The sequence below is a fragment of the Eumetopias jubatus genome, unplaced genomic scaffold (genome assembly GCF_037043125.1).
Source record: "Eumetopias jubatus isolate StellerSeaLion01/CBP00866 unplaced genomic scaffold, mEumJub1_p1.0 scaffold_2, whole genome shotgun sequence".
In the NCBI taxonomy this organism is placed as follows: domain Eukaryota; kingdom Metazoa; phylum Chordata; class Mammalia; order Carnivora; family Otariidae; genus Eumetopias; species Eumetopias jubatus.
Window position 1 is genome coordinate 137,228,909 of NW_028274808.1, and position 26,447 is coordinate 137,255,355.

General features: G+C 45.6%; 1 protein-coding gene across 2 annotated transcripts in view; it reads left to right on the forward strand.

Moving 5' to 3' along the window:
• Nucleotides 1-1,684, forward strand: part of RASGEF1B (RasGEF domain family member 1B) — a 37,906-nt gene extending 36,222 nt beyond the window's left edge. For both annotated transcript variants that reach the window (XM_028124197.1, XM_028124198.2), the window contains exon 14: nt 309-1,684. In XM_028124197.1, coding sequence (XP_027979998.1) covers nt 309-333 — 25 coding nt within the window. In that variant the 3' untranslated portion in view covers nt 334-1,684. The remainder of the gene's footprint in view (nt 1-308) is intronic.
• The last annotated feature ends 24,763 nt before the right edge of the window (nt 1,685-26,447 follow it).

Below are 26,447 nucleotides of genomic sequence, written 5' to 3' on the forward strand. Positions count from 1 at the left end.
GAGAGCATGCACATGGGGTGGGGGGGAGCGGCAGAGGGAGGGGAAGAGAATCTCAAGCAAACTCCCCGCTGAGCGGGGAGCCCCACGTGGGGCTTGATCTCACAACCCTAAGATCGTGCCCTGAGCCAAAAATCAAGAGTCCGAAGCTTAACCAACTGAGCCACCCAGGTGCCCTTCTTCCTCTTTTTAACTATGTGTAATCAAACTTAAAGCCTAGGAGAGGTGAAACTAGTATTAGGCAAGACCTTTTAATTCTAACTGAAATCATCTGCCACATTCCTTCTCACACTGTCTTCTTTATTACTCAGGTCCAGCCTCTTAGGCAGAGTTTAAGGAATGGGATGCTGACTGTCACCGCTGCTGTGTCACTCAGATCACTGAGGGGCTGGCCTTTGTTATTTGGCATCTAGTTCTACAAAATAGCCTGCTAAGTCTCTGCAAGCAAGCTCGCTCAAGAGCAGATGGGGAACTTATTTCCCACAGCTGACAGATTGACTTGGATTTGGGGAGAACTGACATGTTCACTGAAGACACTTGAGAAAGAATCCTCTACCGATCCGGCTCTGCACATGATTCATCTTCTGGAATTTCCATGTGAATCACCGCTCTGCACCTGGATGGAGCTTTCTTTTGTGTGTGTGTGTGTGTGTGTGTGTGTTTTTATTTGGTTGAACATTTGCTGCTAATGGGACTTGCCCAGCTGAGTGCTGGCTCTTAGGAAGCCCATGTTTCTTTGTTAACTTAAATGAGAAAGGGAGAGGAGGGAGGGGAGAGAACCTTCCATGTAGATCCCAACTTCAGCCTCACAGTGTTGCCAGGAGGGGTAAGATGGTGCACTGCTAACTCTGGACTTCGTTTCCCCTTAGTGTGTGCTGCGTTTTGAATTCCTCTCCTCCCTCTTCCTGCAAGATTTTGAGTTGGCTGCTGGTTAGCAAACTCCTTTTTACCCATATAAGTTATTTAATATAATGAAGCTCAACACTGTGGTAGGAAAATAGCCACTAGGGAAAAGAAAAAAAAAAGCAGAGTTTGTCGTTGGACTGCTTAACGTTCTAGAAGAACTTTTTGTTTTCTCTGCCCTTCTGAGCAGTTTACAGCTGACCACTGTGTTCTACAGATGTATTTTGCAGTAGTTTTTTGTTACTTAGTTTTCCATCATGCCTGTGTTTTTCCTCTTGTAAATTTAAATTATCTGACTTTAAGGGTCTTGGAAAAAACCCATGGCCTAATTACAATTTAATTTTTTGAACAGACTGTTATTTTTCATTATGCTTGGGAGTCTGTTGGTGACTAAACATGTGAACAAAGAATAAATTGGAAGAGTTAATCCCCCCTCCCCTCCACTGCAGGAGTGAACGAAAACAGATGAAAAACATCTTGCTGTTAACTCAAAGGTCGATCTAATTGTGAAATAGTTCACCTTGTTAAACATCTCAATAAGTCTGTAGCTGCTCTGCAAATAGCCATTATATTTATTTACTCTAGGAGAAACTGTAGAGTAGTAAACCGTGCTAATGAAAAAAACAAAACATCATGTTCAAAACAGAGATGTATTTGAGAACTTAATGACATGGTTTCCAAAAACAGAGCATGTGTGTACGCTGCACGCCATCTCAGCAGACCCAAAATGTCTCCCAGTTGTCCCTGTACAACCATCAATATATTTTAAACTCTGCGGCCAGGAGCTGTGGCGTCTCTCTTTTCTTTTATGGGTGGGGTTGTTGGGGTGGGGGGCTATCGTCAAAGCAAGTCAACTCAAGTGACTGCTAGGAGTGTGTCTGTCCTTGAGGAAGTGGCCTTGAGTATGTGTGCAGATACTTATTTTCTAAAAATGGATCAGAGCAAGCATTTAATAAATAGCACTTGCCAGGCACTCTCCAAGTGGATCGCCATCCCCGCTTTTTAGGTGTGGGAATGGCATATTAATAATAGTAATAGGGGTGCCTGGGTGGCTCAGTTGGTTGGGTGACTGCCTTCGGCTTGGGTCATGATCCCAGGGTCCTGGGATCAAGCCCCACATCGGGCTTCCGGCTTAGTGGGGAGCCTGCTTCTCCCTCTGACCCTCTCTCCCTCTCATGCTGTTTCTCTCTCTCTCTTTCTCTCTCAAATAAATAAATAAATAAAATCTTTTAAAAAAGTAATAATAATGATAATAACAATAATTTGTCCAAGGCCGCATAGCCATTGAAAGGCCCCAAAATTTGAAGGAGGCCAAGCTTTGAACCATGCTGCCAAGCCTTCTCCAACTTCGATATAACCTTTCCAAACTTGCAAACTGCCCAGGGATCGTGCTTTGGTGCAGATTTGGATTCTGCAGGTCTGGGGTAGGGCCCAGCGGTTGCTAATGCTATTGGTCCTGGAATCTGCTTAGAGTAGGAAGGCACCCCACAAAACTGCTGTTTTTCCCTGAGGAAGACCTTTCCCTGAGCTCCGTGCCCCTTTTCTTGTTGCCGTGACAGCCGTGCTATTTCCTCTCTCAAACATCCACATCCAGGGTCAGCTAACCATGGGCTGCTGGCCAAATCTGCCACAATGGTTGAAAAAAATCAAAAGAATAAAATCTGATGGTTTGTGAAAATCATATGAAATTTAAATTTCAGTGTCCATAAATAAAGTAGAACACAGCCACCCGCATCCGCTCAGGCATTGTCTCGTGGCCGCTTTCTGCTGTGGAATCTTCTAGTTGCGGCAGAGAGGCAAAGACAGCGTGGCCCGCAAAGCCTCAAATAGTCACCCTCTGGCCCTTTACAGAAAGTTTGCTGACCAGCCCCTGATCTCAAGGTCGTTTTGAGCATTACATAAATGAGTTTGCAAAGATGCTATAAGGTCTCTATTAGAGCATTAGATACATACATGTGGCTGCTGGAAAAATTTTCCTAAAGCGGAATTAGGCTTAAAACGTGATGCCAAGGCTTCTTAAACAGTTTTCATGGAAAGGGTTGCCATTCTCACAAATAGCCTCTTGTCTTAATATCTAGCTAAACCGGGGGTTGAAAGCATGCAGTTGACTGATATGTGGCAATCATTTACTCTTCTCCTCTTCGTGCCGCATATCTGGACTCCCCAGCAGGTTAACAGATCCATGTCCAATTTATGTGGCTGGACAGAAGCCTCGGTAAACACAGTGCAAGCAGCGCCGGGCCATGTCAGTCAGTAGATTTCAATTCAGGAGGTACTCTGTCCAGGCACGCCAGACATTCCAAAGCAGGCTGCGCGCTGAGGCCTGGAGGGAGCCTCCGAACAACCTGGGTTGGGTAGGGAAAGAAGAATGTACCTTTCTCCATTGCAAGGGTCTCCTGTGTTTGCCGCCACAGGCTTGAGCTCCCAGGGCGCCTGCCTTTCGTCTCACAAAGAACATCCTTGGATACGGTCACCTTACCTTTGCCTTTGAAGGTTTTCAGCTTTGCCTGTCCACTCGACCTGGCTCTGGCACCCCGGCCGGTGCCTCACCCGTCTTGTGCTTTTCTCCTAGCACACTTCTTTCTGTGCTTTTCTTTTTCTAACTGCCGCCCATCTGCCTCCTGCACTTAGAACCTCAAGAAACCACAGCCTACCACTGGGAGCTGAGTCACTAAACGATGAGGAATGTTGAGCTGTGGATTATTAACATCCTCTACCTGCTGCTGGGGTAGATTCTGTTTGCTTTGTGACTTGTCTCAACAAAAGACAGTGCCTGCCTCTTTTCCAAACATATCTTACTATCCTGACTGACAGTGCACAACTGGGGGTAATTTTCTTTTGGAGCTAAGCATTCAAAGGAATTCCTAAATTTGTTGTCTGGGGAAAAAAAATGTGAGCTACTTGGAAACTAGTAACCAAACATAAAAAAAGATATGCTGAGAGCAACTCTGTCAGTTTTACCCTTGAGACTTTTTTTTTTTAAGATTTTATTTTTAAGTAATCTCTACCCCCACAATGGGGCTCGACTTACAACCCCAGGATCAAGACTTGCACACTTGACCCCCTGAGCCAGCCAGCTGCCCCACCCTGGAGACATTTGAAAAGGAAAGACGTTTGCCAGATTTGGGCTTCGAGAGTTTTACTAGAAAATTAAAACTTCCTGGATAAGTCAAGCCATGGGTTTTTTTCCGGATTTGAATGATCAGATCATCCCCTCAACTGTCTGCTTCACGTAATCAAGATCACTGGCTCCACTAAATGCCAACAAAAGAGATGTTGGGGTTTGAAGGTTTATGCATCCGAACCTAGAAGGTTAGGGACCTATCATTCAAAACTAGCAGATAAGGCTCCATGCAAAAAAGCCACTGCCCTAATACTACATTAAAAAATCAACTCCTCCTAAAGGATGTATATATACTTCTTTAAAACTTAATGCAATAAGGAGGTTCCCAGGCAGCTAATTCCCTTTTTAGTGCTAGCAGCCTTCAACAGGCTTAATTCCCACTCTGAAAACCTAAAACCCTGCTTCCTTTCTCTATGATTTGCTCTATTAAGAGAAGAAACATCCAAATGTGTGTGATCACATTCTGGACAGTCTGAGAGATCTATCTTAGAATACTGTTAACTGTTAGCACACCTAAGTTTAAATATGCACAGAATCCAACCTTTTTTATTTCTAGGCAATGGTTTTGTAGGTCATAATTTAGGGCATTAAAGAGGAAGAAGGGAACTGATATTTCTTAGAGTCAAGAAGAAAATGATGTACTTCTCGAAGGGTGCCAAACCAATGGGTTTTCTACCATGAAACAAAGTTTGCATTCTTCCCTCTTTCCACCCTACACTGCTTGGAGAAAATGATAGTTAGCTTGAAATCATCTTTCTCTGGATGAACTGCTGTGGGAAAGTAAGTTCAGCACAGTATATTGTCAACTTGGTTGAAACGTGGACTTGGAGGACCGTGGGCATTGTTAAATTTTTTGCAAAGCAATTATGAAATCTCCTAAGGGCATGTGAGTGGTGTGGGGAGTTAACGTGTGCTCAGTAAGTGTGTTGAATGCACAGGCAAGCCAATTAATCAGTCTGGTTATTGGAGATTCACCGGTTTTTGCTTTCTTTGGGTTGACTAAATAGCGAACGTACCTCTAAGACATTTGGATTTTGGAAATAAGTATAACTTTAAGTAATTCCGGTCCAAGCTCATCAGTGCCCAGAGATCAACAAGGTAAATCCAAGGCATTGAGGTTTGTTTTTATTATGATGATGCTTAATTAGACTGCTAACATCCCCCTGTGTTTACTGGTACCAATAATCGTAACAAGAAATCCACCTTTAAAAATAATATTAATTGGGACCAAGATTGCTCAGGGTTCTAGGATAAGTTGGAAATCCACTCTGTGAGAGTATTAGATGAGCCACATGAGAACGGAATGCTAAACTGCACCGTGCTGAGATTTGTGGGACTTTGGGGAAGTCTCCCCACCTCTCTGAACCTCAGTGTCCTCCTCTGTACGTAATGGGTCTGGACTAATTGATGTGGGATGGCCATTCCAGAGCTAAGAGTCTGTGGTTTGGGAAAGCCCTTCTCAGCCTGCCCCACTGAAAGGTGAATTAGCAAGTAAATACAACATCCTGCATCTGTGCCTGCAACCTTCTCTTCCCCCCCTGCCTCTTTTGTGTTTTGTGTCATTGTGTTTGAAGACGGAGGGATCGGAGGCTAATTGCTACTCAGAGGAGACAAAGGAGTACTAGAGGCTCAAGTCACTCCTCCAGTGGTTCCCCACACCGGGAAAGAGCTCTCTATAGTGAAAAGTGCCCGTTAGACCAGAAACCAGAAAATATCCTTTGTGCAAGGCCAGTGGAATGATTTCAAAGGTGCTAGATTAAGAAAGCACAGTGTCTGAAGATGACAAGAATAGCTTTGCTGTGTAGACCAATCTTTGCCACAGCAGCTGCTGTAATTGTGCTTGTTTATGTAGATAAAATCATAAAGAAATTGCCTGTTCACACCTAGTCATTTACAAATGAGTCACGCTTTGGCTCAAAAGACCCAGATTCACACAAGTGATGGTCAGAGCCCGCTTCAGCATTTTGTCAACTTTCGTGTCTTGGGCCAGAGGAGCCCTCCTCGGTGGTAAGCAGCAGAATCTGACTTACCTGTTAGAGGAAGTCCCACGCTGAAGGAGACAAGGAGGGACACACACCAGTCCCCTGAGGATGGACACCTTCTTCTTTCCTGAAGCTACCCATGCTCCAGGAATCCTAATCCAGGAAGACCTCTGCCATGGAGAAAAGATCAAAGGAAGAACACAACAGGCATGAACTCAGAAGAGGGAGAAAAAAATGTAGGGAGAGGGGGGATCTGTACATACAAAGCTTTTGGCAAGTTTAAGAAGAGGTGTGATATGAGCAGTGTCAGAGTTTCTGAGATGCTCAGAAGATGTAAACGCTAATAAAACAGTGAAGTTAGGCAACATGTGGGGAAATTACAAACTGCTTGCTATCAAAATAGGTATTCTATGAGTGAATAGACCTAGATATGTAGGAGGATTGCTTTTAATTATAGTCACTTACTTAACTGACTCCACACAATTTTATGAAATTCTGGAAAATGGGCGTCATCGATCCCTCTCCCCTCACCCAAAAATGATCAAGCGCTTTGTCGCAGGGCAACGAGAAGCTGGCTGGCGTGCTTGCCTCTCAGCCAGGTCGGACCTAGGAGGTAAGGCTAACCCGCGGGGTTTTGGGGTGCCCCCCAAACGCTCGAGCATTGTGAAATGCTTTCTCTCCTTCAGACTATTCTCTTGGCTCACACATCAAGCCAGCCCTGCTGTGCTGTCAGGTGCACAGTGGAATAAATGAGATCCCTTATCTCTGCCCTTTAATTTTATAAGGCGGCGAGGGTGCAGGCTAATTACCAAAACATTCTTATACGTGGAATGTCCTAGGTTCGGAGAGTTTAGGATATGGTACAAACAGTTCTTTGGTTTTTCTCCTCGAGTTATTTTTTCAACCCATAGCTGTCAATCTGGAACAAGTCCGAAGGGAGTTTTAGTCTGCCTCATCCAGCCCTATGTGGCCTTCAATTTCCAGACTCTGTCCTCAGTGGAACTCTGGGTTCTAGCAGAGATGGAAGGAATGAAGGAAAGTAGTTGTATTACTGCTAAGATTGTCCACCTCCTTTAGCACAATTCCCAGGTGCTTTTGTATGTATTGAGCCTCTCTTTTCTTTGCCTTAACAAAGAGTCCTATCAAGTATCTCTACTTGGAATGTGCCTGGGCCCCAGAAGGTCAGTGGTCACGTGGCTCAGCGGATTGCGGGATGAATGGAGGAATCTCAGCCTTGCCCATGACAGACAACACTGTTCCCAATAAGGCTGGTAAATTCCCAGCTCCCATCCTATGTCCTGAACTTGCTTTGTGTCCTGGAGCTTCCCCTCACCCCTCTCTCCAAAGCAAGGCATCGCTTTCATTAGGGTTTACTGGTCTAAGCTAGCAATTGGAAGGTTTAAATTTGTTAATCTAATTCATTCTATTAAGTGATTGACTAAGAATCATTCTATGTTAGCTTTCTAACTGGTAGAATTTTAGGGCATCCAGTAGAGCGAAATTTAACAATTTAGGCAGTGAGGGGAGACATGAGGACGAGGAGAACTTCTAAAGCCATATAATATAGGAGTTTTAAAGGTTTTACCAAGCAATTGATTAATTTAGCCATCAGGCTTGTTGGTGAGTGGCCTGGGACCCGAACCACAATCTGGGACTGTTCCCTTGCACTAAGCAGATGCCCGCTTAAGGCAGACCAGCCTGCCTGGGACTCTGCCCAGGTTCCCGTCCTTAGCAATTCGTGCTGTTTTCAGCTATTCCGGCACTTTGGAAGTTACAGATTGTCTAGCTGTCAAGAAAACAAAGGCAAAATCTCATCCAAGATTTGGTGAGTTCCTAGGCACGCTTCACCCTGTACAAAGTGCCAGAGACACCGAGGTGTGAATGAGACCCAGCACCTACGCCGTTGCTTTAAAACCCTCTACCAGCCCGGGAGGGCTCCGCTTCTCCTGAGAAAATCAACCTCTATAGTGTAACCGATGTCGGGAGCTCGTCTCTCCTGGACGCTGCACCTGAACGTTTTATTTTTATCTAATTAGTTTGGGAGATCAGAGCCCTTTGCAGGGCAGATGCAAGCCTGAGATTTTACAAATGTCTGCCTGGGGAGCTCTTACTCTGTGTAGGTCCAGGGCCACGTGTATCCTTGTATACCGCACGGGCAGAGGAGGACAGCTCCGGACTGAAATCCAACCAGCCCCCACCCACCAAGCTGTGTGGAGCCTCCGTGGAGGCAGCCTCCATCTGGAGGACAGGATGCTTTGGTGCCATCCAGCCTCCCCACGAGTCGCCTTTTCCGACCGGCACCGAGGCCCTTGATACACTGCCAGCATCCCTGCAAAAGGGGCACAGATGAAATGCTCTATTCAAAGAACCAACTCGTGTTTGTGACGGTTGAGGTAGGGTTTAAGCTGTGGCCTGAGAGGTAGGCGGGAGCCAGCTGGACGAAAGATTTGGGCTCTGTATTGAGAAATTGCACTTTTCCCTAAATGTCTATGTAGAGCCACTGAAGGATTTTCGGCCGTGAGGTGTCGGGCAGAATTTTTCTTAGAGGTGGATTCACCTTGAAGCTTCAAGCCCTCTCACTTGTACAACCCCTTTGAAGACCCTGGCCCTAATTTTATATTGAGTCTCAAAGTCCTTGATCTTAAAGAAGCTTCCCCTAAAATGATATGAACTCTAGGTTCCTACAAGCCTGGATCCACATCTTACTGTCTCCCGGACTGCAGACCTCGTACATTATACCTCTACTTGGATGGCCGTGTCCAAAATACAAAAGCAAAAAAATTGGGAATTTCTCACCAGTGGTGGTCATCGGTGCTAGTCACTGAGTCTTTCCAACTCTGATTTCCAGGCAAGTGGTAGGATTGCACTCCCCATCATCCCCTTTTGAAGTGAGGCCGAGCTCTGTGATTGCTTTGTCTGATAAACTGGGAGTGGAAGTGACTTCACTTCCCAGCGGGAGCTTTCAAAGCCAGAGTTCAATTCATGGCGCTCCCTTCCAACTGCTGTGGTGTTGGAGGAAAGGTGCCAGGAGGAAGCCTCGGCCCTTCTGGGTCCCCGAGTGAATGCTCCAAGCTGAGCTCCCTGCCAACAGGCAACAGACACGTACTATGAGTGGGAGAGAGTGTGTGTGGATTGAGCCAGGGAAGCCTGGGAGTCTGTTTGTTACCACAGCAGCACCTAGTCTACCCTGATTGATGTACTTCCCAGATATGTCCTTCCTGTTTTTCCCTCGCTGCAAACCTCAATTCAGTCCTCTGGGTCGCTCAGGCCAGATCCCTCGGCCACATCCTTGCTCTCTCTTTCTTCTAGTGCACGTCAATTGTCCTGTAGCCTGCACCTTCAAACAGCTAGAAACTGACTACTTACCACTGCTACCCCTTCCACCAGGTCAAGACACCATCATCAACAGCCTCCCCAACCCTGTGGCCTATGTACCCCATCTCAGCTAGGGTGGTGGTTTAGGACACAAGTCCATTTATGGCACTCATCCCAATGCCCATACTACCACAGTGGTCTCACATCTCACTCAAAGCAAAATTTTGAGGTCCTGTAAGATTTAAGCCTGTTGCCTTTCTGGCCTCCCCTCCTCCCCTTCTCCCCTCCTCTCCTCCTCTGCTCCCCCCCCCTCGCTCAGGCAGATCCAGGCACATACTCCTTACTAGTCCGTACACACATTGAGACTTGTCCCAACCATCCCCTTGGCCTGGAGCCCTCTTCCCCATCAGCTTTATGGCTCATTCCTTCTTCACCAGCTCTGCTCAGATGTTTCCTTCTCAGTGAGGCCTTCTGGTTGATGCCCTCTTGTGATACTGTGAATTATAACAAGAAATATATACTTGGTTTTCTTCCCTTCCTGGTTTCTGACACAGAGGTCCTAAACCCTTGGAATTTCCTAAGCGAGGAGAGTGAGCAAGGTGTCTTTTGTTATGTTAATGAGGTCATTTTTGGAAAGCATCTAAGGAAGGAGGCTGGTTGCCTGGAGAACCAAACTTGTGGTTAGAGGGTTGGAACTTTCAGTTTCACCTCCCCTGACCTGGGGGAGGGGAGAAAAGCTGGAAGCAGAATCAATCACCAATAACCAAATGATCTGATCAAGTATGCCTAAGTAACGAAGGCTCCATAAAAACTGAAAAGGAAGGGTTCAGAGACCATCCAGGTCGGTGAGCACATGGGGAAGCAGAGAAAGTGGTGTGCTCTGAGAGGGCATGGAGGCTTTCTCATGGAGCCCCGGCCCTACACCTTGCCCTGCATTTCTCTTCCAGCTGGCTGAGTTATATTCTTTTATATTCATATTCTTTTATAATATATTATTATATTCTTTTATAACAAACCGGTGATCTATCAACTGAAATGTTTCCCTGAACCCAACGAGGAGGTAGTGGAAACTTCAGATCTATAGCCAATGGGTCAGAAGTTCAAGTTACAACCTGGACTTGCGATTGGCATCTGAAGTGGGAGCGGCGGGCAGTCTTGCAGGACCTAGCCCTTAACCTATGCGATCTGACTTAGAATTCACTGAATCGTAGGACATCCAGCTGGTTTTGGGGAATTGTTTGGTGGTGTGCCACCCACATGTTGGAATTAGTGATCAGAATTATTTTCCCTAAATCAGCAGCCCCCTCCCAATGTGTCTTTAAGTTGGGAATAACACATAATCAAGCTTACCACTACATGCTAGGTTCTCTATTAAACTCCTGGTAGAAATAAACTAAGTTACTTATAAATATCCTATGGCATGGAAACCATTCTTACTCTTATTTAAGGAGTCGAGAAAACGTGGCACAGAAACGTTTGCAAGTTGCTCAACATCACAAAACTGGTAAGTGACACAACTTAGATTTATCTGTGTCAGACCAGAAAAGCCATGCTCTTAATTGCCATGTCATTTTGCTTCTTCGATTAGGAAAATTCCAAAGATATAAGAAAACTTGATTTTAGCAATTTTTAAAATAAGTCTTTCTGTCATCCTATCAGTGCACAAATGGAGACCCTCTCATAGCACAGTAGAGCAGAATTCAGAGCTTGCTGGGCAGGGGCTCCCAGAGTATGGCGTGAGGTCAATGTCTGCTCACATACAGTTGCTCAGGGAGTGACGGTGCTCCGACTCTGTCCTCATTTTGTTCTCATTTTTGTCATTGACCGGCACGACGCTTGAAAAGTTCACAAGACTGATGGAGTTTTCGTTTTGCTGCGATGACAAATTAAACCAAACCAGATGAAGCTTGACAGACTGACGTTAGGTTTAAAACTCACTCTTGTAAATTCAGGTGGAGGAAGATGGGTCTTAACAAAAGTTCATGTAAAGGGCGCTAGTGATTTTAACTGACATGTATCTTCATTGGACCAAAATGGGTATTTGTAGTAGCCACTTCAGTCTTATTAAGACAAATCCTGCATCCAGATGGAGGAAGACTAGAGGTCTATAGTCAAGGGCCTGCTAATCCACGTCTGTTTTAGGTCATCTTGTTGTTTTGTCACCCCATTGCTTTTAATTTTTTATTTTTTTAAAGATTTATTTTATTCAGAAGGGAAGAGGGGCAGAGGGAGAGGGAGAGAGAATATCTCCAGCAGATTCCACGCTGAGCACAGAGCCCCGTGTGGGGTTCCGTCTCACAACCCTGAGATCATGACCTGAGCCGAAACCAAGAGTCGGCCACTTAAATGACTGAACCACCCAGGCGCCCCTGTCATCCTATTGTTTTTAGTTCTGAGTGCCAGGTTTGACGAGGGACATTGACAAACTTGGGAGCACCAAGAAGGCAGTGATAAGGATGGTGAAGTTTTAGAAATCAAAGCCATGTGAGACCCAGAGTTACTGAGCCAGAAGGGAAGACTTGGTGGAAAGGAACCACTGTCAGAAGTCTTCCTCTATTGTGTAAAAGGGAGGAATTAGGGGTCAAAAGGAAAAATCGCCAGGAGGCAGATTTCAAGTCAATGAGAAGAATTTTTTAATCAACAACTATGCCCTGTGTCTCTCATGGTTACGAGAGATAGTTCAGTGAATAGTAATGTGACCATACCCCTGCCTTCAAAGTGCTCACTGACCAGTAAGAGAACCAGTCTGCTGACTTGTTAGTGTTGACTTTGCTCAATTGCAACCACTGAAGCTGCTGGGGTCCGCAGGGCACAGAGAGAAGTGGTTGATTCCCTCCCCGTAAGTGGTCAGGGACACAACAGAAGCAATTATTAAGCATAACGTAGAAGCACAAGGATGCGTTCTGCAGGGGGATATGCGCTAGGGGTATGCTCCCAGGACAAAGCAGTAAGGAGGTTAGGGATATCATATAAGGATCGGAAGAAGCCAAGCAAAAGGGCAATTTCAGGTGAAGTCCCAGATTCAGACTGATCCCCATGCCCATGAGGAGCTCTGGAGCATAAACGACACTCAGAGTTTGTCCTTCTAGAGCGGAAATAGTGAGCCTTTTGTACTTCTACAAAAGGCTCTGTCACTGGTACCCTGATGGAGCAGGGGGTGGGGGTATAAAACTCCCAGCATATGGGCAAGAGGCGGGGCATCTCCAGTACAATCCTCTGAGGGGCATAGGTGCTGGGTGTGGGTCATTAGCAGAACGTGCTAAAGTTGAAGTAAGGGTACAAGATATGGAAAGGATCACATATAGCCAGGGGATCTGATTCCATACCAGCAGTGTCTGCCATTAAAGATCTGGAAGGGAAGGCCTTGTAACCAAAAGAACTCGCTGAGCAAAGGCACCACAACTTATGTATGCTTAGAGAAATAGATGCAGTATCACTCAACATAAAGAGTGAATAGAAGATAAGGAGGAAAAATGCTAAAGTACTTTGCGGTACTAGGGAAAAAAATCTAGCAAGTTAGCTCAAGAGAGACAGAAACCTCAAGGAAATCTAGGGGGAAAAATCCTGTAATATATTGACACTTCACTGACGCTGATTCAGGAAGGGGATTCAGGATTCAGGATGCTCTGGGGATCTCACACGCAGGAGATAATATCCAAGGTCGAGAATCTCTTGGCCTAGGTAAACATCACTGACCTTTTCTGAGCAGAACTTTTTGAATCAGCACACTTCTTAATCTGCTGTAAGCTTTGGGCAGGTACCAGACCCTGGTGCCCAGCAGCTGTCACTGGGAGGACAGGGAGAAATATCACAGGGCACATTTTGAGGGGATGAAAGCAGTGGTCCATGGTATCGATGCTGTGACTCCCCAGAATAAAGTCTCAGGAGCCGGGTCAAGAAGAAACTTGTGCCAGTCAGCCATGGCTGTATAACATCTACAAAGGGCCAGGACTAGGGCCAGGTGAGGGAGGCCAGTATGACATGTTGGGGTACAAGATGGCACCCCCTCTCAGTGTTGTGAAAAGGTAAGGGAGAGCCTCCTTACGGTTTGCACTATAGCTACCTCACTTACTTTACCCTCGTTCTGATCTTCAGCCACCCCAACATTTCGTGGTTTGACTCAGGAACCTATGGGTTCAGTGAGCCGAGCAGGGCAGTTCTGCTGGTCGAGGCTAGGCTTGTTCACATGTCTGTGGTCAGCCGGATTTGACTCGTTGGTGACAGCCCTGGCTGGAATGTCTAGAACGACTGGACACTCTCTCCAGGTGGTCTCTGGTCCACCGACCCACTGGCTTGAGCTCGTTCACATGGACTTCCAAAGGTCCCCAAGAAGAGCAAGGAGAGGGCACCAGTGCCTTTCACATCTCTGCATGTAGCAACTTAGTGGCTGTTCCATTGCTCAAAGCCAATCCCGTGCCCAAACCCAGACTGAAGGGGTGGAGAAATGGACTCCATCTCTTGACTTTGCAAAAGGGCATCCATCCGGGGAAAGGAAAAATCCGTGGCTATTTTTCAATTTACCAGAGCCTCATGTGCCAAGGAAAGGAACTCAGTTTCTAATCAATAGTCAAGGGAGCCACTGAAGACTTTCAAGCCACAGAGTCCTATGATCAGATCGGGTGGTGAGAAATGTCACTCCAGCAGCGGCGAGAAAGAAGGAAGGTTGGCAGAGAGAGATGGGATGTAACGAGACCAATCGGGTGCGGGTGAAAAGTGACAAAAATCTAGAGAGCCACAGTGAGGAGAAAAGGCAGGATCAGGAAGATCTAACCAACAGAATGATACCATTGGCATGCTGGAAGAGAAAACGGTAGGGCTGTAGATGAAAGCCATTCCCAGATCAGGGTTCCCCCGTTTCAGCCCAGCTGTCAACGCTTCCTTCTTCCTGGGGTCCTTCCAGCCTTTAATTTCAAAACTCCTTCCCCCCGACTCCTGCTCACACGCCGCTGCCCATCTTGCCTCCTGATTCATCAAGGAAATTGAGGTCGATGGGAAAATCAACCCAATTTCCACCTCACTCCACCGACCACCCACCCTCCTTTCCGACTGGTCTGTGTGTTTGTACCCAGCGTGACCATCTGCCAGGGCTCTCTGGGGACAACCTCTTCCTGCCCAAGCTTCAGGGCTCTTCCTGCAACCTCCTCCCCTCTTCCCCACTTGCCTTAGGTTTTGCTCCATCTCCTTTTATGAAAGGTTATTGCCCCTGGTCTAAAATTTCGGTATTGGGGGACAAAGGACATTAAATGTATTATAACGTATGATGGATAGGCCTGCTTTCAAAATTTCCTTATGGGTACAGCCAGTAAATAGTCAAGCCCTTCAAAACCAGTTTAGGCATTTCATCCCAATAAGGCGGCCAATCGGGAAGTTCCTTTGTGCCCGGTTCCCACTTCGAAACTGTACGCAAGAGGGTTAACCCTCCCCTGAGTCCACACAACCCTATTTTTCTTCTGGGTAGCTCCGGTATTTTACCTGAGACCATAAATTGTCAGTGAGGTGCTCTGGGGCCCCCAAAAGATGGAAAGGCTGGAAGAAGATCAGAGAATAAGGGCAGACAAGACTGAGGGAGTGGGCGGGATTCATTTATGTGGAAACATGAAAGCAGAGCTAAGCAGGCAATGACTAATGATATGATAACTGTCTATAAACACCAAGTGCATATGATGTGGATGCCAAGAAGTCATTGCCTCACTCAGCACAAAGATACAATCTGGGCAGCAACACGGTACACAAAAGAGATAGGGCATCCTCATTTACAGTCACAGAAAAATAAAGAAGAATAGCGATCAAAATGATTTCCTGAAGACTACTTCCTTTCTGTGAGGACAACTACTCTTCATTCATTCATTTCTTTCTTCACTAAACTTTAAGTACTCAAGGAGCTATAAAGAAGCCATCTCCTCAGCTTTCCTGATTCCCACCTCAGAGGGCCTAGCCTCTAGCCTTTCCTTCATTTACCTCACGGCATGGTCTTCCTGAATCCTCTCCATTGTTTCTCTCCAACAGCGTTCAGCCAAAAATTATTGCAAAGACGGCCAAAGCAATAGCATCTTGATGTATAACTTAACTCGTCTCAGAAAAAAACTCTACACCAGGCTTGACATTGCATTCAAGCCCACCGCCCATCCTGGAGGTACCCCAGCCTAGAGACATGAAGGTGCAGTGTGGGCTCTCACCGCTCCTGAAAGCTTGCCGAGAGTTGTCAGGGACTCTGGAGTCAGCACACTGCTCGCAGTATTCTCCCCTCACTCACTAATTCTCCCCTTCTTCTATGTGACACGGACTCCCCCCTACTGTCCTCATCTTCATGGATGCTCACATCACAGCAGAGGCCCTCCAAGGAAATTTATCATCAGCATCCCTGAAGCCAAGGAAATCACAGTTTCACAATTATCCGTTCTGCAGACACGGCACTAAGCTCTTTGCTGAAAGCTTAAAGCTGGCCTCACAAAGAGGGCCTAAGACGTGGTCTCAGCTTCAAGGAGCAATCTGAGGGCTGCTTCTACCATTAGATCCATGAGTTATGACCTACATTCCACAGAGTGTCCATGTCTAGGGGTGTGTGCGCTGTGACAGGTGGTGGAGGATCATGGGAGTTCCATGTGGAGACAGGACAGAGCTGAACAGGAAGAAGTTGGTTGTTTCAGAAGCTATTTGAAGGAGCAACCCAAATTGTGGCAGGCTGAAGCTTAGAGGTGGAAAATTATGAAACTTATTAGAGAAAATGTGAGTCCGTGAATCCCGTACTAGTGGGACCTCTGAGAGAGGCCATGGGTCGAATGAATGGTCAGGGCATCCCACTCACGGCATCTTGAACACCACACCACACCACACCACACCACACCACACCACACCACACCACACCTGGGGATTACGGATAAAGGCCTAGGCTGCTGAACTTTCCAAACAGGATTCCCAACTTCCAAGAAAAAGAATGGGTTTTAGATATTCTCGGGGTCTTGATTGCCATCAGGTGGTGGAAACAAGGATAGCTCTAAAATAATTGTCACAGGAACTCATTTTCCTAGGTAGCAGGGAGGCTGGAAGGTCTTCAGTTTGAAAGTTACGATTGGGTTTAAAAGCTTTTACTTCGTTAGGGTGCCATCACAGTTTGGGAACTTTTCCTCTTTTTGTATGTCCTGTATTGGTTGTCTCTCGATTTGCACTTCTGGCTCCACCGTCGGATTCCTCCAGTTTTAGGTGCTTGGCCGCGGTATCGTTGGGGAAATGCTGCCACCCTGTGGCAGATATGAAAAGAAGCACGGAGCGCTCCAAGAAATTGTTGAACTTTGCGAGGAGAAATTTGGACCCGTTCAAGTGGGAACTTAGCCTTAAGCAAAAGTGTGAAGCCAGCAGGATAGACCTTTGATATTTCTATCCTCCCTTTTGTAGGGAAAGAACGTAGACTATTTTTGAATTATAGATTTGTCACTTTTGTGTGGCCATAAGTAAATGAATTCCTTAACCTCAGTTTCCTTCTCTGTAAAGTGGACACCATAATGCTTACAGAACACAACGAATATTGTTTCCCTTGATTATCTGCCTCCATTATCACAGGGGCTTCTTGCATTTTTCTATCCTCCTTCCCCCAGGTAGGAAATAAATGCCCTGCTTATATTAATTTACACCGAAGTATCTGTAACCGCTGTGCTGTTTTGGGGTTGTATCAGTCCATAAAATGTAGGATGGCAGAAATAAATCTTTATTTTTATAACTGAACATAAATTTCTATTTTTTCGAGGGCAACTCGGTAGAACTCCAGCAGAGCTGAAGATTCATTTAGCTGAGTTTCTGCTTCAAGCCTCTGGTGCCTCCCGCGGGTTACGCTGTATGGGTTAGCACTTATTCCGGTGTTCGTCTTATGCAAAAGGCAGATCCCGATGCAGGGGAGCCCACAGGACCCACAAAACACAGGTTTCCCAGAAAAGAGTCCAAGGACATTGTTTAAAGCCTATCTCCTTAAGGATACGGAACCCCTGCTTGTCTATTACATTTCTTCCTGTTTCTTTACAGTGGTAAGGGGAGAAATAGACAATAAAACTGGGGAAATGCTTCTTATGAAATCATGTTTTTAACGATTAAAAAGAAATAGGGCTACTGATTTTCATTTCCCAGAGTAAACAACTTGAAAAATGGTAACCCCATACATTGGAAAGCTAGGAAGTTCCAATACGACTTAGATTTCCCGGAAGATTTTGCTCATTTCCTGCAGGTGCCGCCCGCCCTCTTTAATGGTCCTGGAGTTAAGGAGAAACACAGATCCCCAAACTCGCCCTGCCTGGCGGATCACGGATCACGAGGGCTCTGGATTTTCTGGGGAAATGCTCTCCACCTCACACGTGGCCGGCAGAGGGAGCCCTGGAGCTTTCTGGGCGACAACGCTTTGCCTCTACCAGGGATCTCCTTAGACCCGCTCCCTTTCCATTGGCCCAGGCCCTTTCTCCCCGCATGGTTCTTTCTTTACTTATCTTCAATTCACAACACGTAGGAACTCCTTTTCAGCTTGAGAGGGATCAGTTGTATTTACAAATATATCTCTTAGGAAACAGAAGGCCCCCCGCCTTGAGTTTTGGGTAAATGTAGAAGAAAGACCAATTACATACTAGAGCCATTTCTGCGTCAAGTGTGGTACTTACTGACAGGCGAGGAACGTGTTTAGATGGAATTTTCAAAGAGCCTCTGAAAATGACCTTGCAAAGTCTAGAGCAGTAGGTAAGGTGGGTGGATATCATGGGAGTGTGTCGCTACCTGTTACCTCATCGTGTTTTGTTAGCACACGTAACGGTATCACCTTCAGGGAAGGGATACCTGGTCTCCATTATTGCCTTGGATTCCTTCTTGTTTGCAAAAGATGTTTCCAAATATCTCAGCGGGCCCACTCCTGGGTGCTGCTCACCTTCAGCCTGTTACTCACAAGTCGTATGGAGGAGCGTTCCTTAGATGATCCTCTTTCTTAGTGACAAATGTGGTTTGCCTCCCCCTCAAGGCTATCTCTGCACGCAAAGCGTCTTCCAGCTCCTTGGAAACATTTCAGTCAGATGGTCATTCACGCAGGTGGTATGGACAATTCCTTTTTTATGATGCTGGGGTAATGAAAAGTCAACCTAAATGAGCAAGGTACGTAAAACATGTACATATGTGTTCACATGCATCCCAGATTTTCGTCCCATGATCTGGCTCTGGGTCTGAGTCTTTCACCATGAACATGAGGGACCAACTCTCATGGCACTTCTCTTTTCCAATGCTTTGTAACAAAATTATCATAAACGAGTGACCCTTCCCTGAAGTTCATGGATAGGTTTCAGATGACCTATAACCTTCTGAAATGGAACGTAAACTGTATGTGTGTGTATATTTTGTGTGTTGTTATATATACTTTTCTGAGGAGAAAGTCCATGTATTTTCAAGAGTTCTCAAAAGGATTCATAATTCCCCAGTGGCCCTTCTAAATGGCGTTCCAGAGTATAAGAATGTGGTCCCTTAAACCAATGAGTTATCTTCTTGGGATCCAACTGTTCCCTCTGCTGACAGGAAAAAAATAAAACAAGTTAACCAACATCCATGGAGCATCAACTACATGCCAGGCATGTCCAGACAGAGTAGCTCACCTAACCCTCTCAACACCCACGCAAGGTCAGTGTCGTTCTCCTGTTCGCGAGCAGGGCAGCGGAAGCTCCCCAAAGTCACATAACTTGCCCAGCGACACCTGGCATTCAAACAGGCATTCCAGGCGCCAAGATGCACATCCCAGCTGCTACCCCAGGGCATTGATTATCCAGAGGCCTGAGCCTGGCTTGGCCTGCTCTCTCTCCTTATTCTTGTTTTTAGCCACCCTCCTGTTCTGTGAAAATCAACCCATTCCTATCTGATAGGTGTCTGACACTTTCCTCACCTGTTCTTTGCTTACACGCTGGTCACACACAGTAGCTCTTGCATCAAATCTGCCCTGCAATTATTTTTTATGATGAACAATGTTTTACCAATATATAGAAACTGGAATGGTTCATAGGGACGTTTGGATTTCTGAGCGCCTGGGTGGCTCAGTCGGTTAAGCGACTGCCTTCAGCTCAGGTCATGGTCCTGGGGTCCTGGGATGGAGCCCCACTTCGGGCTCCCCCTGCTCAGCGGGGAGCGTGCTTCTGCCTCTGCCGCTCCCCCTGCTTGTGCTTTCTCTCTCTCTCTCTTTCTCTCTCTGTCAAATAAATAAAATCTTTCAAAAAAAAAGAAAAGAAAGTTTGGATTTCAAACCCCTTTGGAAAAATCAGAAGATCCAGCATTACCAAGCCCACGTTCTCTCTTGATAAATGCAAGGTGGAGGAGAGTAGTGGGGGCCATGCGTTCTCCATTCACGAAGGTCCTCACCACTCCCTCTGAGCTCTCCTCCCTGGCCTGAGCATCACTCTCCTGGGTCACCTGCTGGGGGCCTTCGGCATCTGAGTGTTCAACTCCTGGTCCCTCCACCCTCTCCCTTTCCTCCTCTTCCTCCCCCCACCTTCCATACCTGCCCAGCTAGGGGCTCTCCCTCCCCACAACACACACCTTTCAATTCTCCCTGGTTTCTATGCCCTCTTTCTCAGCTCATCTCTTCCTTCCTTCCCCCTCTATCCTGGTAAAGAACCAGAGACAGACAGAGACAAATGGAGACATAGAGCTAAGGTATTAAGAGGGACGAAGATGGCCCATGGCTCCTCTCTAGTTGATTAGTTTCTCTCTTCTAGTTCCCCTTTAAAAAGAAAAGGAACAACTTGACATACGTAAGTATTTTAGATGGCAGTTTTATCTCAACTGTCTTGCCTCGCAAAGACAAACAAACAAAAAAGAGCAAACCGGTCAGGTTGGAGGTACTGAGGAAAGAGCTGTGTGAGTGTGGATGGTACCTGTGCCCTGCCCCCTCGCGGACACTGTGTGCCACCAGGGCATGGCTGGCTTGTTCTGGGACACTGTGCGTGCGACTCTTTGATTTCCAACATTCCACTCTTTGAGTTCGGCTTTCCAAATATGACTGGATATTCCACTGTGTGGATGCATTTAGGGATCTTTTATGTAGTATAAGTTGTGCTGGAGTCCCGACACGTTGCCCTTTCTCCTTTGCAAGTCTGGGAGCAAGAGATGAAGTAGAAGATGATTTGAGGCAGATGGAGACATAGTGGTACTAAGGGCCCCTCCTTGATGGCAAGAGTGCATTGATCAAGTTCTCCAGGATCAACATTCCCACCCAGTCCAGTGATGTTGAAACGAAAAGGTCAAGTCCTACAGGGGGGAGGGTGACACATATTCCTTGGGAAGAAACCCACAAGGCCCTGCAGGCAGCCGCCATCCCTGCATTGTCAACTTCACACACTGTGTGGCCTTCAGCACGCCCCTCTTTGTTCACGTCCTAAGTAGTATTTCATTCCAGTGGGTTTGGTGAATGGAAACATATTTTCCCATTGGACACAAGCACCCCACTTCAGAGACGGTTAATCAGAATGCCTGGGTGGTCTTTGGCAGATCGTGGCTCTTACCCCTAAGGTTATTTATCCATAACAATTTCTTCACTACCTTTCCCATCACTGATACACATCATACATTTAAAGAGACCAGCTAGTCCAGTGACTCCCAACTTCAGGACAGAGGACAGCTAAGTGAATGCGTGAGGCCAGAGGACTAGCACTGCCTGTCCTAATAGGCACTGACGATGTAATAGATAATATTTTAGATTTCAATGGGCTTGAGAACCACTTGGTTTGACCCAATGTAGCTTTTCACAAGTTTGAGATCTTGGGTGGGCTCATTGTGTGCAAGAACCCAGCTGGGGAGCAGCGGGGCCCACGGCTCCCAGGCCTGAGCTCCTCGTGCATAGCCTGCTACCTGAGTCAGGAGGGGAGCCCTTGGGGAATCCCTCGGCAGTAGTCCCTTTAATACCTCTGCAGCAATAGCGATTGTGGTGTTTGTCTAAAAGCAGTTCTTGTTTTCTTTCTCTTTATTTTCCTGTGTGTTCTGAAAACGGAAGACGAAGGCAGAGAGGAGTCGGTGCGGGTGGGAACGTATCCATACTGTGGTTTCTTCTCTCTCTTAACCCCCTTCCCTGTGCTTGGAGGCCACAGAATGGACGTTATCCTGCTAGTTAATAAAATGTACCTTTCAGGTTTTGTGGAGTCTGTCTCTGTTCTCATAAAGCCTTTGACTGAGGCCACGGGGCTACGCTTTGGGGCCTTCAAGAATGGCATTAGCTCTGGTAAGATTTCCAGCCCTGCCACCTCCTTGCTCTGCCCTGTCTCCTCATGGACTGTTGCTCACTGTGAAATCATGCATTTACGGAAGGCTTAGATGACCTTGAAGAGCTCATCTGAGATCCAGGAGTCTTGATTTTTATCCTGGGACCTGCCACCAATGCTTTCTAGGGCCTTGGGCAGTTTATTGAGTTTCTCTGGTTCTCTCTTTCAGGCATTCATATATAGGATTGTTAAATAAAACATTTTCCCCTTTTGAAAATGTTAGCTGCTTCTTGTAAGGAATTCAGTTCACATATTTAAAATATCTACTGCATGCATGGAAAACATTCTAATAGACACTGGGTGAGGGTGAAGGCAATGGAAAGTCAAGAAAGGAACTGAGAACTTTATGAGGAGGGTGTTATCCCCATTTTACACATAAGGAAATGGAAGCTCGTAGAAGTTAATTAAATCACACGAGGCCAACCTAGGAAGATCTGGCATTCGAACACAAGTCAATTTAATATCAAAGGCTATGTCTTTTTCGTTGTCCTATTTTTGCCACAAAGATGGTTGGAATATGGCTTCTGTCCCCAAGGGGCTTTCCGTGTAGAATGGGTGATAATATATACACAGTAACAATTTAAAGAGTAGTCTTTAAATTCCGCATCACAGCAAAAACACAGGTCCATGGGAGAATGATAAATGCAAAAACTACTTAGGGTTATGTTTGGGTCTTTGTTATTGGCTATGTTACCATAGTTACAGCCTGAGCCTCTTATAATTCTGAATTAAAAGCTGCACTGACGTATAAGAGGATACCCTGACGTTAACGGGTAAATCCATGCCATGGATGACAGCAGATGCTGGTGTCATAGATACTCAAGGAGCTGTATGCATTCCAACAGCTGTGAGGATCAGGCACAGGGGCAATTCGCTGACTGTACCCCATCCTCTCTACCCACAATTTAGCCCTCTTATGGCTCAGGGACATAGTCACCTCCTCTAGGAATTGGTGCTGATCTGGGCTTGGCCTGCTTATGCTACCTAAGGACAAGTTAACCCCATTCCCCAAATGTGGGAATGAAGGACTTCAGATGTCCCACTGCAACATTCTGGAAGGAAGCATTCAGGCTCGGCAAAGGTTAAACCCCAGGCCAGATTCCAGATTTTTATGCTCTGAAGCTCTATGAGAGAGTTATTACTGCGTTCAGAGAATAAGAATCTGGCCCAATAAAAACAAACCAATTTATAACTGTTACAGACACATTCCACTTGTAACTCTCCACTAAGAGGCATTACATGCTAGATATGCATGCAACCCAGTGACCATCGTTACTGCCAGACCCAAAGCAGATTCAGCTGAGTTTTAGATACGGCATTCTTGGGATCAGACCCACCGGGTTCTGGGTAACCAGAACACTGGGGATTAAGAAACACATGTCCCAGCTATAAGCCTTGCCAAATGTTTCCACAGCACAGACAGGGGATCCGGCTTGTGCGGAGGGCAGGAGGGGGCCCCCAGCTTGCATCACATTCTTCCAGGCTTAATCTACTCAGCAACCAAAGTGGAAACAACTTTCTCCCCACTCGTGGCCAACGGAGTGTGCAATATGGTCTCATGCCATCGTATAGCAAGCAGGCTTCGCAGTAACTAACTCTGCCCCGTGTTCCTCCTGACAGCCATTTAGGACCTTGCTGAGGGCATGGTTTGGGGGACAACGGTTCTCTAAAAGGAAGGAGAACCTAATATGCGCCTGGGAAAAGGTAAAGCTTTGAATGCAACGACAGTTTAGTTAATATTTATGTTGAAATTGCTTCCTTTATTCAGCTGAATAGGGTAGAAGCTATAAATGTGGCCCAATAATATAGTACATGGGGTTCTGGAGATTTTATTCAAGACTATGACCTTGTCCCTTCAAGTGTGGCCCAATTTGATGGACAGACACTGGCCTCTTCTCTGCCTCTCTCCATGACTTTATTTCCTGGAACAAGGACTGGGAAAGGCAGCTTGGGCTGCCTTCACGAAGCTTGACAACGTGAGGATTCTAAGTCGGTTCCAGGGATGGGGCCAGGAATGTGGTCTGCAATGGTCATGCTTTCTTGACCCTCTCAGCCAGCCCTAGAGGAGGTTTTTTCAAAGATGAGTAGCAAGTGTCAACTAGTGTTTGTTTAGTAGCTTTGACACTAAACCCATGGTTTCAAAAATTATTTCTAACAGGGGCCCCTTTGCCATCTAACTGTAACTTCTTATGTCCTAGCTCTTCTTTCTTCCGAGGTAATATAATGGGATATCCTGGAAGAGACCTGGACTTAACTGTTTTTCTAAATTCTAAGGAGAAACCAAACAAAATGTCATTTAACATTTTTAAAAAATATTTTATTTATTCATTTGACAGAGAGAGAGAAAGAGAGAGCACAAGCAGGGGGAGCAGCAGAGAGAGAGGGAGAAGCAGGCTCCCCGCTGAGCAGGAAGCCCATCCCAGGACCCTGGGATCATGACCTGAGCTCAAGGCAGACGCTTACCTGACTGAGCCACCCAGGCGCCCCATCATTTCACATTTTTAAAAAGTATTCTCTGCCTTATTAGAAAAGGCAGGTTGAATTTACCTTTGGAGCATACTCTCCTTTTGTTCTGGACAAAACTAAAACAAAACTGAAATAGTTTGTAGGTAGACCAGTTTCCTTATGTAAAAGTATCCATCACTGTTTTGGATGAAAAAATAAATGCAGGGCATCAGCCCCAAAACTGAGAAATTAAATGTTCTGTCGATAATGCAGCCGGGGAACTTGAAGTTAGTAACATTGTCTCTCTGATTTCCTGCTGTCTCCGAACCATGGAGAATGAGAAGTGTCTGGCACAGAAAAGGCACTCAACATACCCCTGTTGACCAATGGACTGACCTGTTGTACCACTTTGGAAGTTGTTTGGCTCCTTTGCTCCAGATCGGGGTGGTCTCTCATCTTGAACTGCAGTAGGGTGGGCTCTACCTTAATTAAATGGTATGTGTTCCTCAAGTCATGTGCAACATTAATTCTTGTAAGATAATCATTTAAAACGCACCAAGGAAAAACCTTTCAGAGAATCCCACGGAGAAATTTTTGTGGTTATTATCTTAGAAAGATGAAGGTGGAATATACTTTATTTGTTTTTGCTTTTGTTTTTTTAAAGGAGGTTGTTTTTGCACTTAGGAAGGGCTACTATCACTGATGTGATCCGTAGTCTCTTCCCTCCCCAAAGTCTTGTTTTCTTCTTACGTGTGTATTATTAGAAATGACTACCTCACCATACTAATTTCCCTGAATATCTCTCCTGAGTTCTGCTGGAGAATCTGTTCTGCACGTATGCAACTTTTGTTCACGATGGGGAGCAATCTCTCTCCAGCCCCTCTGGAACATTGAGAGGAAAAGGTCCTGCAAAGAGATGATGAGTTTTGGGCTGTTCTGTTCTCTAATAGCCTCTATATGAAGGTAGTGAGAAACAGAGGGCAAGCAGGTAGAAAACAATTGTAAATTGTTTTTAAAAAATATTTTATTTATTCATTTGACAGAGAGAGAGAAAGCCTTGCCAAATGTTTCCACAGCACAGACAGGGGATCCGGCTTGTGCGGTTCCCCTAAGGAAGAGAGCCCAAGTAAATATAAAGCCTCAGGAAGAGGCTTTATATTTACTATATCCCCCTTATATATCTATATCCCCCTTAGGGGATCCGGCTTGTGCGGTTCCCCTAAGGAAGAGAGCCCAAGTAAATATAAAGCCTCAGGACAACTGAAGTCACTGTGTAGATTTAATTAATCATTGCATTCAGTGAAATCTTGCCATTTGCAATGACATGGATGGAACTAGAGAGTATATTGTTAAGTGAAATAAGTCAGTCAGAGAAAGACAAATACTCTAAGATTTCACGCATACGTGGAATTTAAAAAACAAACAAACAAAACGAGCAAAGGGAAAAAAGAGAGAGAGAGAAAGAAGAGACAAACCAAGAAACAGACTCTTAACCGTAGAGAACAAACTGACATTACCAGAGGGTAGGTGGGTGGGGGATGGGTTAACTCGGTGATGGGGATTAAGGAGTGCACTTGGTGTGATGAGCACAGGATGATATATGGAAATGCTGAATCATTATATTGTACACCTGAAACTAATATTACACTGTATGTTAACTATATTGGAACTTAAAATTAAATTAAATTATATTTAAAAAACCATTGTGGGGTGCCTGGGTGGCTCAGTAGGTTAAGCATCCGACTTTGGATTTCGGCTCAGGTCTTGATCTCAGGGTCATGGGTTCGAACCCCATGTTGGGCTCCATGCTGGGCATGGAGCCTACTTTTAGCGTACTCATGCCTAAAAGATATAATGCTTTACTGAGGGAATGTACTGCAGTCAAATATATGGCATCTCAAGTAAAAAGAAGAAGGAGGAGGAGGAGAGGAAGAAGAAGAAATCCTATAAGCCAAAATTAATAAAGTTGTTTGGTTACATAGTACTCATGGTTGCCTAAATGTGTTTGTTTTTAAGCACTGTTCTTTTTTTCAACTACAAAAGAATCTTCTCATAACAGCTATTGATTACGTGGGTTCGATACCCTGTAGGTCTAATGTTTCCGGAATCGCTACAACTATGGATACCAATAGCCTAATGGATCACAATTGTTGAGCTCCCAAGTTAAGTGTGAATCCAGTTCCTTTGCCTGTGGTATCAAGGGTTTCTACTGTCTGCTGCTTAAAAATATTCAGCTCACAAAAAGCAGTAGCTAATGAAAGGTCGAACAAGATAGATAAAAAATGGATCTGTACCTCTGAAACAAATAATAGATTTTATGTTAAAAAAAAAAAAAAGAAGACAGCAGGAAGGGAAAAATGAAGTGGGGGGAATCGGAGGGGAAGATGAACCATGAGAGACGATGGACTCTGAGAAACAAACTGG